Here is a 21612-nt window from a genome sequence, read left to right as displayed (position 1 = left end):
TTATAATCTCAATAATATTTTGCAATGGCTATTTCAACTCTATTCACACCTTATGGATCCTTGTTTGCATGGAAGTGCACATTCAAAGGCTTGACAACATGGTCTTAGTAAATACAATGATGGGCATTATAATTGTTTACATTGTAGACTTTTTAAGCACTATTGAATCTTCATTTTCAAGATAGTAGGAAAGTGAAGATTGCAATCAAATGCAAACCTAATGCTAAGTTGTTTAAGAAAATTTAATCCTTGATATGATTACTTATATCAAACTTTTTAGATTCCTTATAGTCAATTAAAAGTCTCAAAATATAATTAATACCAATATAGAAAATAGACCACTCTAATGATTGACATAAACATATTATAATACAATGGATAGAGAAAGCTCTAGTCTACTTTGAATATTACTTAATATCATGCATCATAGTCGTCTCTAACTAGCCATTCTTGTAATGCCTATTGTATTCTTGTAATGATGATGTTAAATTTCTAAAAAAGTGAGTGATTTGGTAAATATAATTAAAGTATACTAGCTATCTAGTATAGGCTCTCTTGAACTACCTTTTTGCTAATTATTTGTTGACCTTTGACTACACTACATGATCTTGATTGGTTATAAATCCTAGTCTTTTGTTTAATCCTATTATATGCTCTTTGTTTAAAGTTATAGATATTTTTTCAAAACCCTTTTAAAAAATTTATTATTAAAACATTAAGATCTCACCCTATCATTCTCTAACTAGGATCATTTATCAAATTTGTATGAAATGATTTTATATCACATCTCCTTTTTAATCTTATAATGATTGAGTTGTAATTCTTGGTAGTCTAGATTTCTTTCTTTGAACTAAAAGAAAGAACCTAATTCTAGAGCATGTTCTAATAGTTGTTGTTGATGATTTTTCCCATTGCCCTCAATCCTAAGAGAAATTAGAACACCCAGACCATAGGATTGAATACCTTGGTTCTTATTTGAATCTATCCATAGACTAAGGACAAGAAAACACAACTTAACAAGGCTTATGCAAGTCTTCTTCACTTCAAGCTCTGCCAGACTCAAGAGGGTATTCCTAATTTTAGACTTGTATGCTTGACACTTCATGAACAACTCACAATATATATGTTCAAAATAGGTGGATAGTTCTCAGACTATTTAGGGGTTCTTTCATAAATTGTCCGATCAAACCCTAATCCCGCTCATTTTGAATTCTATGGAGAAAGATAACTTGTTCATCTCCTATAAAATATAAGGGCATGATGGAAATACGCTTTCAGATTTACCCTCTAAAACACTTAACAACCATGGATATGAAACATTTGTAATAACTTAAACAATAAAGGAAAGGGTAAAAAAGGAAGTGAAATATCAATCATTTTGGTGCATTTTTAAAATAAATTCTAGGCAGCTTTAACAAACCAATGCATATTTAGGTGCACAAAGTCAAGTCCCAGATCATGAATGTAAACCCAGACTGTAAATCAATTCTAATTAGTGAGTCCTTTTGAGCAACAATGCCTAACATTAACACAACTCATCTCATTATCTTGCATAAACCATTCCTATTAATCCATCGCATAATCCCAATTTTTACTGTAGCCTGCAAACAAAATTTAATTCCTTACTTGAAGGACACCCACACACATAGCCACACATTTACAAACATATTGCTAAGACAAACTAGAATATATTTAATATTATGATTCATATGAAATTTGAAAATACAAATGGAGACAACTTTTGCAACAACTTGACATTCTGTCCATTACTATTTGAAAATTTATAGAGATGAATTGTAAGCATTCCTTCACTATGAGATTACTCAACTCTAGACTATCATGACCCTATTTCTACTTGCCCAGGAAATGAAATTTTTTAGAACCCCTATTACAACTTTGTTATTCCTTTTATAACTACAAGGAATGCAACAAGCTACCAACCATTACATGTGTCCTTCAAATATAAAATATTTCATGACCAAACCCTAAGGCATTTTGAATAAGCTTCATAACCAGAATAATTTCATGACCAAACCCTAAGGAATGAAACATAAGGTCACTGATCAAAAATAAAATGCCCGCCAAATGGTCATTTGAATAAGCTTCATAACCAGGATAATTTCATGACCAAACCCTAAGGCATTTTGCAAAAGCTATTCCGAAGACATATCAATGTGTATGATTCTAGTTTACATCTTGAGTGCCAAAAATTTCTTGATAATTTTGGGGGTGCTAACAGTTGTTATAACATTTGTTGATTTAGTACCCAATATTTTTAATAATATTGGAGCAATAGTTGTGATTTTAAAGTTGGTTACTGTGGATAATGAGTACTCATAATAGAATGAAATGTATTTCATAGATCTAAAAGACAGAAAATCATGTAATGCCACATCAACACACTAATTAAATATGACTTAGTGTGCAACTATTTGTCTAACTATTTTTTGGTGTTTTTGAACACCTAAACAAAAAGCATATTGATATGATATTGAATATTTGATATTGTGACCCTCAAACCTTAATTACAAGCAAGAGACTTGCCACAAAAACTATATAAAAAAATAAGGGTGATTTGAAATTTTCATGTAAGATTTTGAGAACTATGAATTGATAACATGTTTGTAATGCTTGATCCCCGAGTTGAAGAATGTCCAGCCATTGGAAAATAAGTCAAATACCACGTCAGCTTCACATGCGAACTTACGTGATGTATAAGTTTAGTTAGCCCATCTCAACTGCCAAATATACGCACGAGATCTTTCCTTACAACTCACGTTCTATTCTCATGCGCTCTCTTCGCCGCATTATATCATATCATCACTCTTATCAATTGGTAATGTGTAGGCCAACATCTGTTAACCATCTGCTTTGGGCTGCTGATTTCAGTGTCGAGATGTCTACAGATCGAATCTCTGCAGCACCACCAAACAAGAAGAGGAAGGCAGCACACAAAGATGAGGGCATTCCTGCTTTGAATCCAACTGTTACTGCTCCTTCTGCTTGCAAACCCAGATTTCTATCATGTTCAAAAGATTCAAAAAAGGACTACAATGATTGTAACCAGGTTGAATTGGATAGTACCAGTTTTGGCAATGGAGATGATGTGGGAGGTAATGAAGAGTGCCACACACCCAAAGGCGAGGAGCACCGTATACCTCAAATTTTATCATGCCCACTTGCTCCAAGAAAACCCAGATCCACAGAAAAGATAAAGACCATGGGATTCTTTTCTCTCACTCTTCTTGAGCTGCAATTGTTTTATAATCTCTCGTAGCCCAAAATGTTTAGATTTGTTGGAGCACTAGAGAACATTTCAGATTTCTTGAAGAACATTTGATATCATGTAAAATGTATTATCTTCTTATGGAAGTTTGTATCTCTAATTTTGTTCTTATACATGAAATCTATATTTTCATCATAGAATTGTAGGGCAATAATCTTTGGGAATGCCAAACGTATAGAACAGGAAATACGTCTGTCTCCATACATATATGTACATGTAATGTATGGGAATGCCAAACATATATTAGTTTCTGTCTCCATGTATATGTATGTGTGAATGAGAGTGTTAATATGTAACTAAGCATCTCCATTAAAATTGGACGATCTTGTCTGAAATTCAGAACATACTACAAATCTAATGAGATTGCAATGGTGGACATATAATAGTTAGATCTTCAAATCCTGAGATTTTATGGCATATTTAGAACGTCAAAAGCTTTGTCTTCCTTTTATTTATATATATATATATATATATATAAAGTGTGCATGGGAGAAAATGAGGATTGGTACCTTGCATTGCTGTCCTCACTGGAATACACTAAGGTATTCTTCTTCAGCATGGAGTGCCACACCCAAATCAACAAATTTTAAAACGTGCTAGTGTGCTGAGCATATAGTATCTTTCTAGGAAAAACAAATGCTCTTGAATAACAATAAAAGTTTAGAATTCAGGACTTTGAATAAAAAAATGTGGGATTAATTTATATAAACTATACACATTTAGTTTGAATTTTGAATGCTGTAGCATGTTGTAAATGATGTTGATTAATTTTCATTTATAGACAAAACTATTAAAATTTAAAAATTGTTTTTACTTTGTTGTAGTTTAGTAACAAGAATTGCATCCTTTTGTAATATTCTTTGGTATGTTTTACATTGATTTTAATATTTTTAATCTTTGTGTTTCTACTCTTTTTATAGCCTTAGTCTATTATTATCCTTTTCATTTCCCTTCCCATTTGTCTTCCTCTATATAGATATATACATTTCTTATATGTTAAGTTTTTTTAGTTATTCTTCCCATATAATGGTTATCATTTCTCAAACTCTATATTTAATGCTTGTGGCTATCCTCGTATGGAGTGAACCCTTCTCTTTCACCTCCTAAAATGTCATTTTTTTGTAGATTAGCTTCACATAAGATCACTACCCTCCAATGCACCTCTCTTCCCTTAGTCTCCTCTATAAAATTGGGTTTTCTCAAGTGTGGGGACTATATACCACCCTATCCAGTGTATGAGGTGGTGGCTTAGTCATTATCTCTTCTTACCACCAAAATTTATTTCTAGCCTAGTTAATGCATGCCTACTAAATTTTTATCAACCTCTTAACCAAAATATTAGTACAAACCTATAAAAAGGTATCTCACATCTCATATTTTAACACTATATTTCACAATTTATCTTGTTACTCTTTTAGAGTCAAATGTCCTCTTAGATTTGAACTCTTTAAGATACACATCCTTGAATCAATATTGTGGTAAGTTTTGTTGGCAATTGACACTCAATTGGTTGGTTTCGATATGTTGTCATTGATGGAAACATGGCAACATGTTCCGGCTTCATATTTTGGATTAGTTGTGTACCGACAGACACTTCACTGACACCAGCAGGTTGGAAAGAATTCTTTGGGTATCGACATTGTAGGCCGACATGGTTCACATTCAAGTTATCGGTATTGGAGGCTGACATCATTTGAGAGATCCGACATCGGTAATTTTTTTTTATATTCATGTGTTTATGTTATTGAGTCGACATATATATTCATATTGTAATTATCTTTGTAAGATGACATAAGGCATGAGGGATTGTAAAAGGGTATATAGGTTAGTTGGTTAGATCATTTTGTAATATGGAGGAATAGGAGAATGCGATAATGTTTTATAATGCGAAGTTTATCTAAGGGGTATTCCGGTAAGGGTTCAGGGTTTTAGACCAGAACAAACAGAGCTTAACCGGAACTATATTCAGGGTAAGTGCACAAAGATGGTGGTCAAAAAGGGGGGTATAAGTGGACACTTTTTTTCTAAAATTAGGTGAACCTGAACTTGGAGGCAACATTTGAATGTCATCCACTCAAGATATGAATGTAATCAAAGAACAAATATTGTAGTACTCTGAATCTAGTTTCCAAACTACTAAACTTTTTTCAAAATTGGATAAGATTAAGGGGGTCAAATCCTTCGCGCACAAAAAACATAACATAGTGTCTGACGTGCACATAAAAAAAGTCATATTTAGATTTAGTATTTTGACAAACCCTTTGGCAGAAAGATAGTTGAGAGTGAGCACTAGAAGATTTGTAATTTTTTGTTGAGTATTTTTCTTTTACAATTTTTCTGATCGAGCACATCCTCAAAATTAGGTACCTGTTTGTGCGCGAAGCATAAGTTGCACTAAAAAAATTGAAAATGCAATTTTTTTTTTTAATTGTAAAGAATCAAGTTCACTGCAATAATATATAATTTTTTTAAAATTTGGATAATTATATCAAAGGTTATTAAAAAAATGGTGCACGTATGTCTGTGAGAACTATGGAGACACTGGTAAAAGAAATTCAATAATAATATGTTATTGTTGTTCAAATTTTTAAAAAATTATATGGTTAGAAAGCTCAAAAGATGGGTGAAAATATGGTGGAAATTTTTGAAATACCCACTTGATGATGTGTAAACTTGATGATGACAAAGTCGAGAAACCAAGTTGATAAAATAAAACACACCAAAAAGGAGGGAAATGGAGGGAAATCAAACTTCCAAACCGTAGCTTTGTCATCCAGGCCTATTTCCAAGCCTAAACAGACAAAAGCGCGTACTAGGTACCTATGGTATAAAAAACGCATACGAGGTACTTATGGTGTAAGAAGTGCGTACGTTTTATCTTAACTATAAAAAAGCGCGTACGCGCTATTTGTACTATAAAAAGCACATACGCGCTATTTTTACTATAAATAGTGCGTACAAGCTAAGTTTGTTTAAATTTTGGGAGTGTGTATAATATGCTATTGTATATATATAATATGTGTATATACATATAATATATAATTTATATATAATATAAAAAATAAAAAATATATAATATTTATATATTTATATGTATATAATAATATATAATATATTAAATATATATACACACATATGCTTGTGTGTATGTGTATTGTCTCCCTCTCTCCCCCTCTCAAGCACGTACAAGATGCCTCTCTCTCTCTCTCTCTCTCTCTCTCTCTCTCTCTCTCTCTCTCTCTCTCTCTCTCTCTCTCTCTCTCTCTCCCTCCCCCCCCCCTCTCTCTCTCTCTCTCTCTCTCCCCCCCTCTCTCTCTCCCTTCTCCCTTCCTCCATACCCCATCTCTCTCTCTCTCTCTCTCTCTCTCTCTCTCTCTCTCTCTCTCTCTCTCTCTCTCTCTCTCTCTCTCTCTCTCTCTCTCTCTCTCTCTCTCTCTCTCTCTCCTTCCATCCCCTCTCTCTTCCTCTCCCTCCAATATATCTTCTTTTTGTTTGCATATATATAAGGTGATAAGAAGATTGACAAGGTGGTCGGTTTTCTTTTTTTTTAAAAGAAGATAGGATATAAAGTAGAACGTTTGAAGAAAATGAATGTATTGGTTTCTTTGGATCGTGTGGATGTATTGGTTGGATAATATTTATGGTTCGTATGGTGTACTAAGGGGTCATATGGTGTATTATGACCCCTTAGGTGTCGTTATGGGTCATATGGTGTTCTATGATCCCTTAGGACTCCATATGACCCCTTAGGACTCCATATGGTGTCGTTATGGGTCATATGGTGTCCTAAAGGGTCATATGGTATTCTATGACCCCTTAGGATACCATATGATCCCTTACATGTCATTAGAGGTCATATTGTTTCCTAAGAGGTCATATGGTGTCCTATGACCCCTTAGGACACCATATGATCCCTTAACACACCATACGACCCATAACGACACCATATGGTGTCCTAAGGGGTCATAGGATGCCATAAGACTCCTCAAGACACCATACAACCCATAACAACACCATATGGTATCCTAAAGGGTCATTTGGTGTTTTATGACCCCTTAGGACACTATTTGGCATCATTATAGGTCCTATGGTGTGCTAAGGGATTATATAGTGTCCTATGACCCCTTAGGATACCATATGACCCCTTAGATGTTGTTAGGGGTCATATTGTGTTCTAAGGGTCATATGGTGTCCTATGACCCATTAGGACACAATATGGTATCGTTATGTGTCTTATGTTGTCGTATGACCCCTAGGACACCTTGTGACCACTTAGGACACCATATGGTGTCATTAGGGGTCATATGGTGTCCTAAGGGGTCATATGGTCTCCTACGACCCCTTAGGACTCCATATGGTGTCATTATGGGTTATATGGTGTCCTAAGAGGTCATATAGTGTTTTATGACCCCTTAGGACACCATTTGGTGTCATTATGGGTTGTCTGGTTTGCTAAGGGGTCATATGGTGTCATATGATCCCTTAGGACTCCATATGACCTCTTACGTGTCGTTATGGGTCATATGGTGTCCTAACGGGTCATATGGTGTTCTATGATCCCTTAGGACTCCATATGGTGTCATTATGGGTCATATGGTATTCTATGACCTCCTAGGACACCATATGATCCCTTAGATGTCATTAGAGGTCATATTGTTTCCTAAGAGGTCATATGGTGTCCTATGACCCCTTAGGACACCATATGACCCCTTAAGACACCATACAACCCATAACAACATCATATGGTGTCCTAAGGGGTCATAGGATGCCATACGACCCCTCAGGATACCATACGACCCATAACACCACCATATGGTGCCCAAAAGGGTCATATGGTGTTCTATGACCCCTTAGGACACTATTTGGCATCATTATAGGTCTTATGGTATTCTAAGGGATCATATAGTGCCCTATGACCCCTTAGATGTTGTTAGGGGTCGGATTGTGTTCTAAGGGTCATATGGTTTCCAATGACCCAGTGGACACCATATGGTATCGTATGACCCCTAGGACACCTTATGACCACTTAGGACACCATTTGGTGTCATTAGGGGTCATATGGTCTCCTACAAGCCCTTAGGACACTATTTGACCCCTTAGTACTCCATATGGTGTCATTATCGATCGTATGGTGTCCTAAAAGGTCATATAGTGTTTTATGACCCCTTAGGATACCATTTGGTGTCATTATGGGTCGTATGGTGTACTAAGGGGTCATATGGTGTCTTATGACCCCTTAGGACTCCATATGACCTCTTATGTGTCGTTATGGGTCATATGGTGTCCTATGACCCCTTAGGACACATGCAAGGATCCCTACGATACCATATGACCCCTGAGAATACCTATTGACCCTAGAGAGGGAGAGTGGGGGAGGAGAGGGAGGCAATGGGAGAGAGACACACCAAAGAGAGGAGGAGTGTGAGATAGAGACTGAGAGGGAGAGACAAGAGATAAATGTGTGTGTGTGTGTGTGTGTGTGTGAGAGAGAGAGAGAGAGAGAGAGAGAGAGAGAGAGAGAGAGAGAGAGAGAGAGAGAGAGAGAGAGAGAGAGAGAGAGAGAGGTATAGAGAGATCTAAGAGGTGGATAGAGGGATTGGGAGAGAAAGAGAGACCTAAGAGGTGAAGGGAGGAAAGGTGAGAGAGAGAAAGAGAGGGTGAGAGATAGAGAGAGTTGGAGTGAGAGGGAGAAAGGGGTGGAAGGATATTACAAGAGACTAGAGAGAGAGGGAGAGAGTGAGAAAGAGAGGTAATGAGAAAGGGAAAGAGGGAGGGAGAGGGGAGAGGGAGAGAATGAGAGAGAGACACTTGAGAGAAGGAGAGAGTGAGATAGAGAGAACAAGGATGAGAGGGAGAGACTTCAAAGATAAAGAATGGGAGAGAGAGAGAGAGAGAGAGAGAGAGAGAGAGAGAGAGAGAGAGAGAGAGAGAGAGAGAGCCAAAGATGTGATAGAGAGAAGGAGAGAGACTTGAGAGAAAGAGAAATGGAGCGAGAGGAGGAGAGAGAATGAGAGTTAGAGGGAAAGAAATACTTGACAAAGGAAGAGAAAGGGAGGGGGAGGGAGAGGGAGAGAATGAGAGAGAGACACTTAAGAGAGGGGGAGAGAGTGAGAGATAAAGATATTTGAGAGAGGGATATATGAAAGAGAGAAAGAGGGTGAGGGAGATGAGAAAGAGACAGAGAGATACCTGAGAGAGGGAAGAAAGTAGAGAGGGAGATTCCTAAGAGACAAAAGGTACAGGTTAAGGAAGAGAGAGGGGAATGTAGGGAAGAAATGAGAGAAATAATGCTAACATGAGCATGCTGATTACTGAAATTTGACTAAGTCTGAAATTTATAAGAATACTTAAAAAACTAGAATCTGCATTATAACTCTTAGAGATCTAGAACCACTCTCAAACATCCTGATAATATATACATAAAATATAACTTAAAGTATACTTAAATGTTATATTTTATGTATATATCCTACTGAAAAACCTAATAGAATGTAAGTGAATTGCATTTTATTGACAGACAGAACCGCGTATGCGGTTTTCGTTTTGAAACCGCGTACGCGGTTCGTATGATTTAAACCGTGTACATGATTAGTATTCTTTAAACCGCGTACGCGGTTAGTATGTTTTAAACCACACATGTGGTTTAGCTTTGGTTAGGCTCGACAAAATGAACCTAAACGCGTACGGGGTTTCTTTAATTTTGAAATACCCTGTGCGCGTTTTGGTGTTTTTCATGTTTTTTTTTTGGTGTGTCCACTTTTTTGACCACCATCTTTGTGCACTTACCCTTCAGGCATAGAAGATGTTATCATTGCAGTTCAATCATTTCTCCAGATTGTAGTTTGGATTTGTATGTAGTCAGTGAGGCTCCTTTTGTGATTGAGCAGTGCGCTCTAGGCTGTAAGCCTTTCTGCAAGTGCAAGCCCCTATATTTTGTAATATCTCTTCATATGGCCAGTGGATTGATATTATGGGTCACAAATCCCACTATGGTTTTTCCTCTTCGAGGTTTTCCACATACAATATTGTGTGTTATGGTATTAATTTGTGTGATTATCTTATTGGTTTCTTTACTTCTTTCAATTCTCTATGTATCGATATACCGATTGGTGAATGCATGTTTTAATAAGGTTAAAATTGATCATTCCGGTAGAACACTGACTCACCCCCCCCCGCTTGCCCCTCTCAGTGTTCTTGGATTCCAGCAAGTTCTACTAGCCTATCAAGATGAAAGCCACTAACTAATTAATGATGATGATGATGATGATGGTGATGATGATGATGTTAAAATTGTTGATATGGGAAGGACACATCCCAAAAATAATGTGACGACTAGGAAAGACATATCCCATTGATGATTATATGTCTAAAGTTGATTAAGGTTTCTAGAAAAGCTAGGAATAAAACCACACAATGTTTTGGATGATGTATTATATTGCATGATATGAATGAATGGATTGCTCTTAGGATTTGATGGATTATAGAGGGATTTAGAAGGACGAACTGCATTGGACTTTCAAAACCAATGACAAGGGATAACCATTTCTTGTGATTAGGATGAAAAGTTTAGGGGTTTCTCTTCGTAAAAGCATGGGATGGTAATTGGGACAAGATTTAAGATGTGATCTTCAAGGACTATTTCACATAGGAATAACTTGTATCTCCATGATATAGGTTTGGTTAGTGCTATGTAGGCTATGACATGAAATTTTATGGTGCATAGACAAAGGATGGATATGTCAAGAGTATTCCCATAGTATGTTTGAATATTTTTCCTCAGTCCAAGAACAAGGTTGGTAGTGAAGATGAAAAGAAATGGCATGGATTGGATCATGGGAAATATAATGATAAATGGTATGGTGGATGAGACAAATCTCCTCTCAAATGTAATGGTCCAAATAGATAATTGATCTTACACATGATGCTTGTTTTCCTAGTTTTCATCATGGTACTTATCCAAAGAGCCATAAGAACAATTTTCCCTTTTAAATTTTTTATTTTTATTTTTACTTTTTTAGATTGCTTTAATCTATAATCTATCACTAATTTTTATCATCCACTTGATGGTGTTGATGTTGATATTGGTGTCTTGATATGCTAATAGTGACCTATACAAAGGAGTTATCATGTCAAGATCATAGAACTTGTATGCAACCCATGTATGTTATTGTGATCCTTTTTATATCAAGGTTGGTCTTATCCAAATCTTTAGATCATAATAGAGTGTCATGAGAGTTTAAAGTAAAGAGTTTCCACCAAGGCACAATGGATTTGTGAAGTGAAATATTTTTTTTATTTTAAGCAAGACATGGTTTGTTATGGCTAATGGTAGACATGGATTGATCATCTATAATTTTAGATAAAGGATTTTTATTTGTTAAAATTTGGATGGTGAACAATGGATTTATGACTTTGGATTGGGGTTATGTTTGGAACTAACCATTTTATATACCTTGCATGATGAATATTTTGAAGGAGGTGGTCACTTGTTATATGTGGAAGACTTCCTTTTTCTATGGTTCAACCTTTTTATTGAAAATTGGATTTGAATACTTTTGATTACTTGATATAGTTTTCTGTGTGATCTATTTTAGCTTCATGTTTCCACTTGGATTTTTGAATTCAATGGATTTTGACAATTGATATTTTTCTTTGTAATACTTTTATTGTGTTGGTTCCTGTAGACACCTAAAATTGTCATGTCTAATAAAATAAATATCTTTATTTATTTAATTATTTTAGCCTAATTCTTCTATTAATTAAATAAATCTTTATTTAATTAATTAATTAATTTATCCTTTTCTAACCTTATTTCTCGTTTAAATAAATACTTTTATTTATTTAAATTGTTCTTTTCATAAATTAAATAAATACTTTTATTTATTTAATCGACCACACTTCCTCTATTAATTAAATGAATCTTTATTTATTTAATTAATTCATTAGCCTTTTCTACCCATGACACATGTCATTCATCTCTTAATTCCTACACTACCTACCCTTTTATTGTTTTCTTATTTCTTTTACCTACCCACTAATCCTAGCTAACCATTTATCTTTTACACCTCTCAATCGTATCCCTCCATTTCTTACAGTGTCTTCTATATAAGGAGATGCTTCCTTCATTATCAACCCTAATCAGCTAATCACCCTCCTAGACTAGCATTCGAACTTTCATATGCAATCAAACCTACTTGCAACCACATTTCCGTTCTTTGTTGAGCTCTTGTGCACACATAAAATCTGAGAGAAAATATATCAAGTAAGATCAATGGAGATAGGAAGAATGGAGATTCAAACCCTATTGGACATGTGATAGCATAACCTTTTGTGATTTCATTGATTTGCATTTGTCTTAGGTAATCTTCATATGTTATGGTGGATCTTTGTTGTTGTTAGGCTAGGGTTTTGTGGTTGAATCTATTTCAGTGTTTCAAAATTGTTGTTTCATTTTTACCATAAATAGTTTCGACTGGTGGATGCACATATTTTGGAATGAATTCTTATGGTGTCGATGGAAGGAGTGTTGGTAGCAACATTATGATAAGTACAACACATAGACCCTATCTTGGTGTTTGTATTAGATGAAGTTTACCCAAGTATCACGAAGGTATCTCTAACATCATGAGATTCCTTAACTAAAGAATTGTCAAGACCTTGATATCAAGGATTCTCACAAAATTATACTAGTTTTAAAATGCCTTTGTTTATGTAGTTCTAATCTTCTTCCTTGATACTACACGTTTTGACATATTCTTCTTGGAATGAGGCATTAAAAAAAATAAAAAATGCTAACCCATCTTTTTCTAGACGAAAACTATTAGTTTTTATTATTTCCTAGAAAATACTAGAAATCTTGCTTTGACAAAATTAAATGATTCTAGTTGTTAGGGTTTTACAACATTTTCATTGTTCATGCTAGTTTCCTCTTGATCATTTGGGATATCAATGTGATCTATATTATGTTCTGTATCTTCTTGTATGATGTGGTCCATGCCATTCATTTGATTATCTATATTTCCAAGGGAACCAAGTGTCTCATCTTGGTAAATGAATGTGGTTGGCCTATGTATATCATTAGCTTCACTCATGTGATTATGGATGGATTATAGGTCAATAGGGGGATCATCCTAGTTTTCTTCATCAATGGTACGATTTTGAATGCTGATTGGATCAAATTGGATGTCATAATATTTTGTGGGTGATTTTTAGATGGACTTGGAGATAGGATCATGATCAAGGAATGGAATATCATAATCTTGATAAAGGCTCAATTTAATTTGGCAAATCTATGGGGGTTTACTCAACAACTTGATCTTGTTTTATGATGGATCTTATTTCATCATGATTTGGGCTTTTATCTTGACATACATCGAATGGTTTAGACAATGAAAGATGAATTTTGAAAATCTTATAATGACTGGGTTCAAGTAAAAATATCTTATAAAAAAATTAAAATCAACTTGCTAGTACCATGTCATTCTATAACTAGGATAATTTTTTAAGTTTGTATGAAATGATTTTATATCGTATCTCTCTTTCAACCTTATAATGACTAAGTTCTAATTCTTGGAAGTCTAGATGGATTACTTTGAACTAGGTGAAAGGACGTAATAGTTGAGCATGTTCCAATAGTTGCTATAGCATTTGTTAATTTAATGCCCAATAGTTTTAATATATTGCACCAATAGTTGTGATTTAAAAATTATTAATGCTAGTGGTGAATACCCATAATTGAATGAAATATATTTCCTAGATCTAAAAAGCAACAAATTATGTGATGCAACATTAGTGCACTAATAAAACATGACTTAGTACACAACGATCAGTCTAATCTTTTTAATGTTTTTTGGATACCTTCACAAAAAACATGTTATATGGCATCATATTTGATGATGTGACCTGAAAACCTTAATTAACAATAAGAAACTTGCCAAATAAACTGTATTGAAAATTGAGAATTATTGGAAACTTTCACAGATTACGACTGTGAATAGCATCTTTGCAGTGCTTTGTTCAGCGTAAAATAATTGTTGATGATCCATAAGTTAAGATTAGTCAGAGCACTAGAGAACATTTCAAATTTCTTAAGAACATTTGAAATCGTGTAAAATGTATTATCCTTTATGGAATTTTCATCTCTTATTTTGTTCTTATTCATTAAATCTATATTTTTTGATGGAAACAAGTCAGCATAAATAAATGTCGGTATCTCAACCTTTACTTAGTAAATTACAACATTTAGAGTAAGAATTCATCTAAACTACAAGCCTCATTTGGCTAAGTAGCCATGCACAGGGGGATCCAGTCCGTCCAATCTGTCAAATTCACCTAGGGGTTGAACCTGGCCTAAACGCACCTCAGGGGGTTTGAACCTTGGTGGATGGCATCTATATCTCTTACCATCATCCTCACCAATTGAGCTACAACCCTTTGGCTTAAATTTATATTTTGATCACACAATTGTAAAGCAATAATCTATGGGAATACCAAACATATAGAACAAGAAAATAAGTTTTAAAATTTATGAGTTTCTATCTCCATATATATGTACATATTATCTACAGGAATGCCAAACATATAGAGCATGAAAAAAATCTAAAAAGTATTAGTTTATGTCTCCATGCATATGTATATATATGTGTGTGAGAGAGAGTTAATATGTAACTAGGTGTCTCCATTAAAATTGGATGACCTTGTCTAAAATTCAGACCATAGTTCAAATATAATTGGATTGCAATATTGGTGGACATGTAAGAATTAGATCTTCAAATCCTGAGACCTTTTTGTAGTTCTACAATATATTTAGAAATATTAAAGTTTCGTCTTGCTTAATAAATGCATTATATCAATAAAGAAATTTCTAACTTTGATAATTGACATAGATCCACTAATTTGGTAGTGTTCCCTAATAGTTTGTCTTTTTAAAGTATATAAATATATATATTCAAGTGTGCATGAGAGGAAATGATGATTGGTACCTTGCATTGTTGTTCTCACTAGAAAACAATTTTTCTTTTCTTTGGTCTCTTTATTGTTGTTGCAGGGTATAACACCAAGGCATTTCTTAAGCATGGAGTGCCATGCCTATTTTCAAATCAACACATGTTAAAACATGCTAGTGTTGACCATATAGTATCTTTCTAGGGAAAATAAATACTAATGAATAATAGTAAAAGTTTAGGATATACGATTTAGAATAAATGATGATACTTAATTTTTATGTATATGTTAGAATTTATAGTTTTATTTAGATAAACATGTTAGACACCTCAAATAACTAGAGGACAACTGAGAGGGGGGGGGGGGGGGGGTGAATCAGTTGTCAACAGATTACATAACTTTAAGCATTCAAATCCTTATTACTAGAACACATAAAATCAATACCAGAATGCATAAACCAAATACCAGAATAACTAATATAGCAGTTAAACATAAATATAAATCACAAAACAATTACCATCCATCCAGAACACATGACACCAAGATTTATAAGTGGAAAACCCGATAACGAGAAAAACCCGATAATGGGAAAAACCACGGTGGGAAGCCTACCCACAATCAGATAATACTTCTATAGTAAGTATGTGATTACAAAATGAGGGCCCTGCACATGCAGGAAGGCCAATAGCCTAGAGTGCACTACTCATCACAAAAGGATACTCACTGACTACAAAATAAATCTAGACTACAATCTAGAAAGAAGAGTGAACTACAAAGATAGCATCTCCTACGCCTGAGTACAGTTTTGGTTAAGCTCAGTACAGGAGGTCTTAAACCTCTCTTGCCAACCCAATTCGAACACCTATGATCAACCAAAACTCTTACATATGATTACAACATTATTTGCACATAGATAATCGCATAACCATCGCATAACCATTATCTAAAAAATGATCTTACATCATATATATACAAACCCAGGACCTAAACAATTAGGTCGGCCACCTAAAAGATAATACAATAAATTCATAACATAAACCCACAATCCAATGGTCAACCAAGTTGGCCTAAGACCAAAACAACATAATCTAATCAATGAATACATTCGGTAACGTATCAGGACTACCCATCAACATGTTACATAAGTTGATCCATAACCTAGCAGAATAAGATAACATTAGGTCTGGTCCAAAATGCAACACCACTGATTAATATGAATACAAACAAGATAACCAACAACATATTGAAAGCCATCTAGAAGCCGCACCAACACTACTTATCATGTGCATCAAAATATCTTCAACAAATCTCTAACGATAAAACCCTTACTGGTGACCAAAAGGCTTACTATAACTAATGATGGTATCTGAGTCATCAAATCCCGAACCAACTGATCTTGATACGCATATAAATAGCATGAATGACAGATCCAAATCAATTCCACAAACCAAAGCATATTGGATCATACCAAATCAATATCATAATTCAACCACTCTACCAGAACCAACCGAAAACTAATAAACAACCAAAACAGTTGGTGTTGCCATTAATGACAAAATATCAATGCAACACATAATCAATTCCTCCAAATTGCCAGCAATCTCACCCTTTGGCATTGATGTAAATACTAGATTTGAAAAACATCTAAGTGCCAAGAAATGCGAAAAAAGTCCCCCCCTATGGAAGACAACCAACAATCTCCCACAAAATGATATAGCAATGAAGCTTTGAACCAAACTCCCCTAATGAATATATCTCCCCCTTTGACATCAATGCCAAAGATCTGACATAAATATCAAATAAAAATCATAATTCCTTTGATTCTTATAGTTGACTACTCCCCCTGAGTAGTAGTACCACCACATCAATCCAGAATGAGTAATAGCTCTGATAATGCATACCAGACCGATGCCAATCAACATCACTTAGGTCTCTATTTGAGGGGCAAAAACTCCCAATCTATCTCTGAAGTACACAAATGATTCTTTAGGCAAAGGTTTAGTGAAGATGTCTACAATCTACTCTTTAGTGTTTACATAAACTAGTCTGACTTCATTTTCTTCCACCTTCTCCTTCAAAAAGTTATACCTGATAGATATGTGCTTTGTCTTAGAATGAAATACTGGATTCTTTGATATATCAATAGCAACAGAGTTATCATAGTGAATAACTATCGGTTCATTACAATTCACCTTTATATCCTTCAATATTTGCTTCATCCATAGTACTTGTGTAAAGTTAGTAATAGTGGCAAGTTACTCAGCTTCAGCAGTAGATTAAGAGGTACATGACTGCTTTTTGTTGATCCATGAAACAAGTTTCTTTCCAAGAAAGAAAGCTCCATCGGATGTTCTCTTTCGGTCATCAACATCTCTAGCCCAATCTGCATCTGTATATGCACATAATGAAAGTCATCATTTTTAGGATACCACAACCCATAATCAGTTGTTCCCTACAAATACCTGAAAATCCTTTTCACCACACTCTCATGATTTTCTCTAGGATCACTCTGATATTTTGATATAATACAAACTGCATTCATTATATCTGATCTAGTCTGAGTCAGATAAAAAAAACCTACAATCATAGACTTGTACCTTGTAGCATTTACTGGTGCATATGCATATTTCTTTGTCAATTTATCACTTGTAACCATCAGAGTACCAACCGGTTTAGAATTTTCCAACCCCATTTTTTTCAACAGCTCTCTAGCATACTTAGTTTGAGAGATAAAAATACCTTTATCATTTTGAGTAATCTGCAAACCTAAGAAAAATTTCATCTCCCCAATCATAGACATCTCAAATTCATTCTTCATATTGTTAGAGAATTCCATACACAACTTATCTTCACCTCCAAAAATGATATCATCAACAAAGACTTCAATAATAAATATGTCATCATCAATGATCTTATAATATAAATTACTATCAACATTACCTTTAGTGAAACCAAGCCTCAAAATATATTTATCCAGTCTTGCATACCAAGCTCTAGGGGTTTGTTTCAATCCATATAAAGCTTTCTTTAACCTGCAAACCATGTTTTTATCATCTGAAAGTGAAAATCCATCAGGTTTCTCAATATAAAATTCCTCTTCAAAATCTCCATTTAGAAATGCACACTTAAAATCCATCCGATAAACCTTGTAGTTCTTATGTGCAACATAAGCAAGAAATAATCTCATAGCTTCAATCCTAGCTATTAGTGCAAAGGTTTCATCATAATCAATTCCTTCCTTCTGAGAATATCCTTTACAAACCAATTTAGCTTTATTCCTCACAACTTTTCCATCTTCATTCAATTTATTCCTAAAAACCCATTTAGTTCCAATAAAATTCTCATTTTTAGGTCTGGGAACTAAAGTCCATGTGTTATTCTTTTCTATTTGATCTAATTCTTCTTCCATATCTTTCATCCAACATTCATCTTTGCAGGTTGCCGGTTCAACTTGAGAGATTAAACAAACCTCATCAATTGCCAACCTTCTTCTTATCATCACTCCTTTGTTCTTGTCTCCAATGATCTGATCTTTTGAATGATTCAGCCTTACATACCTAGGAGTCTTCTTATTTTATGTTCCTCTACCCTGATCTTCAGTTACTATTGGATTTTTCAATACTGTCGAAGTAATTGGTTAAACATTATATTCTGGTGTAGATGCAACCGGTTCAATTATGATCATTTCCAATGTTGGTTCTCTCTCATAAGTTCTGATTTGACTTTTGTTCTGCTCATCCACCTTGACATTTGTGTTCTCCACAATTCTCTGCAATATTTTGTTGTAACATCTATATGCTTTTATTTCATTAGAATAACCAAGAAATATTCTTTCATCACATCTAGGATTAAACTTTCCAATGGAATTATATCTTTTGATATAGCATTTACTACCAAAGATTCTAAAAATACTTAACTGTCAGTGTATGAACAAACCATAACCCATAAGGTGTCTTATCGGTATCTCCTTTGATATGAACTCTATTGAATGTGTATACCATCATGCTTACAAATTCTCTCCAATAGACATGAAGCAGATTAACTTCCATCATCATAGTTCTAGTTGCATCCAAGATAGTTTTGTTCTTCCTTTCCACAACTCCATTCTACTGAGGTGTCCAGGGTGCAGACAACTATCTTCTTATCCCATTCTTCTCACAATAGCTGTTAAATTCACTGGATGTGAATTCTCCACCTCGATCTGACCTTAAGCATTTAATCTTGAATCCTGTCTCTATCTCAACTTTAGCTTTAAAGATTTTAAACTTTTCAAATGCTTCAGACTTCTCCCTTAGAAAAGGAACCCACATCATTCTTGAATAGTCATCAATGATTGGCATGAAATATCTATCACCCTGAAAACTTTTGATTCTAGCAAGACCACACAAATCAATATGAATAAGATCAAAAATATCATTAAATTTGTCTTATATACTCTTAAAAGAAGTTATGATTTTCTTTCCCATTTGAGATTCCTTACATACTAGATTATAGGGCTTTACAATCTTAGGTATAGCTCTAACTGCCTTAGTAGAACTGGTCTTCACAATGCAATCAAAATTCACATGACACAACCTCTTATGCATAGCCAACTCTCATCAATTTGTACACTCAAACATGTCTTCTCATTGGAGTTCAAAAAAAAAGATGTTACCTTTAGTTTGTGTACCGGTTGCAATCTCCAATCGAGATCTATTGATAATCTTGCATTTTCCATCCATGAACTATAATTGAAATCCCTTATCCACCAACTGTCCTACACTCAAAATATTATGCCTTAAACCTTCAACATAATAAAATTTATCATTATTATGTTTACCATCCAATGATATTGTTCCTCTTCACTTGATCATGCATGCTTTGTCATCTCCAAATCTAACAAGACCACCATCAAATTCTTGCAAAGATAAGAACTTCCTTTTATCTCCAATCATATGATGTGAACGTCCACTGTCAATTACCTATTCATCCTTGTCTTCAATTTTAGTAGAAAGGTCCTTCTCTTCAGGTACTAGATCATCTTCCTTGATAGCCAAAAATACCCATTCATTTGTATTGCCAGATCCACTAGCAGAATCTTGTGTCGGTTCATCATCAGAATTAGTCACACCTTCCTCATCAACAAAGTGGCATGATTTGTCTTTGTTCCTCCTATACTTATGCTTGTTCTGATAATCATGGTTAGGCCTAAAAGATCTTCTAGCTCTTTCTTCAAATCTTGAATTCCTTTTAGGGCATCTAGATGCAAAATGACCTATCTTATTGCATGCAAAGCATTTAAAAGGTGGTTTTCCTTCATACTTACTTCCTATTAGTCCTTTAGGTACTCTTCTAGCAAATAAGGCTTCAAGTTTCTCAAACTCTTCATCTTCTTTCTTCATATCCTCTAGTTCCTTCGCATATAAATCTTTCTAATCAGTCTTGCTGGTAGATGATGTAGATGCATGAAAAGCAGGTTCAAATTTTATAGCTCCAGAAGGTCCAAATTCCTCAATTTCAAAATCAGATAACTTCCAGCCAAGGTATCCCTATTAACGGAGGTGTTTACCATAGTTCTCAACTCATTAATTGTAGTATCCTTCATCTTATAAGATGATGGCAAAGCTCTCAGTACTTTAGAAACTATTTCATCTTCACTCAGAGATCCACCACAACATTGAATTCCCATAACAATCTCATTAACTCTCTCCATAAAAGCAGTAATCCTTTCATCTTCTTCCATCTCTAGGTTCTCATACCTCACCTAGTAACCATGAAGTTTAGCAATTTTAATAGTAGGTTCACCTTCATTCAAAGTCTCCAATTTGTCCCATATAGCCTTTGCAGTTGATTTTTCAGTTAGTCTCATTATTTGCTAATCAGAAAGTGCACACAAAAGGGCTTCTCTAGCTCTACAATCATTCTCAAGCTCCTTATCCAGGCCTATCGGAGGAGGATTGCTAGATGCTGGATTAAAAGGTGTTACTCCTTTCTCAGTGATCTCCCAAATTTCCTTTCCAAAACATCTTAGATGAATCTCCATCCGAATCTTCCATGCCTTGTATTTTGTTCCATCAAGCCTAGAAATTTCTCTTTGGAAAACAATTGTAGATGTATTTGATGAACTTGAACTGTTAGATGTCATAGGATCTTCCTCAAGTGGTCAAGCTTCTACAAAGAGGACCAATCTCTGATACCAATTGTTAGACAACTCAAATAACCAGAAGACAACTGAGAGGGGGGGGGGTGAATCAGTTGTCAACGGATTACATAAATTTAAACATTCAAATCCTTATTAGTGGAACACATAAACTCAATACCGGGATGCATAAACCAAATAATGAAATAATTGATATAGCAATTAAGCATAAACATAAATCATAGAATAGTTACCATGCATCCAG

At 34.7% G+C, this 21612-nt stretch overlaps 1 protein-coding gene across 1 annotated transcript; it reads left to right on the top strand.

The window, feature by feature from the left end:
- The first annotated feature begins 2848 nt into the window (after nt 1–2848).
- Nucleotides 2849–3529, top strand: LOC131062736 (uncharacterized). The gene has a single exon (XM_057996460.2). It carries the CDS (start codon nt 2897–2899, stop codon nt 3275–3277), a length of 381 nt encoding a protein of 126 aa, XP_057852443.2. The 5' UTR covers nt 2849–2896; the 3' UTR covers nt 3278–3529.
- Nucleotides 3530–21612: the final 18083 nt, after the last annotated feature.

This window comes from Cryptomeria japonica, chromosome 9 (assembly GCF_030272615.1).
Source record: "Cryptomeria japonica chromosome 9, Sugi_1.0, whole genome shotgun sequence".
Taxonomy (NCBI): domain Eukaryota; kingdom Viridiplantae; phylum Streptophyta; class Pinopsida; order Cupressales; family Cupressaceae; genus Cryptomeria; species Cryptomeria japonica.
This window is presented reverse-complemented; position numbering and strand designations above follow the sequence as displayed.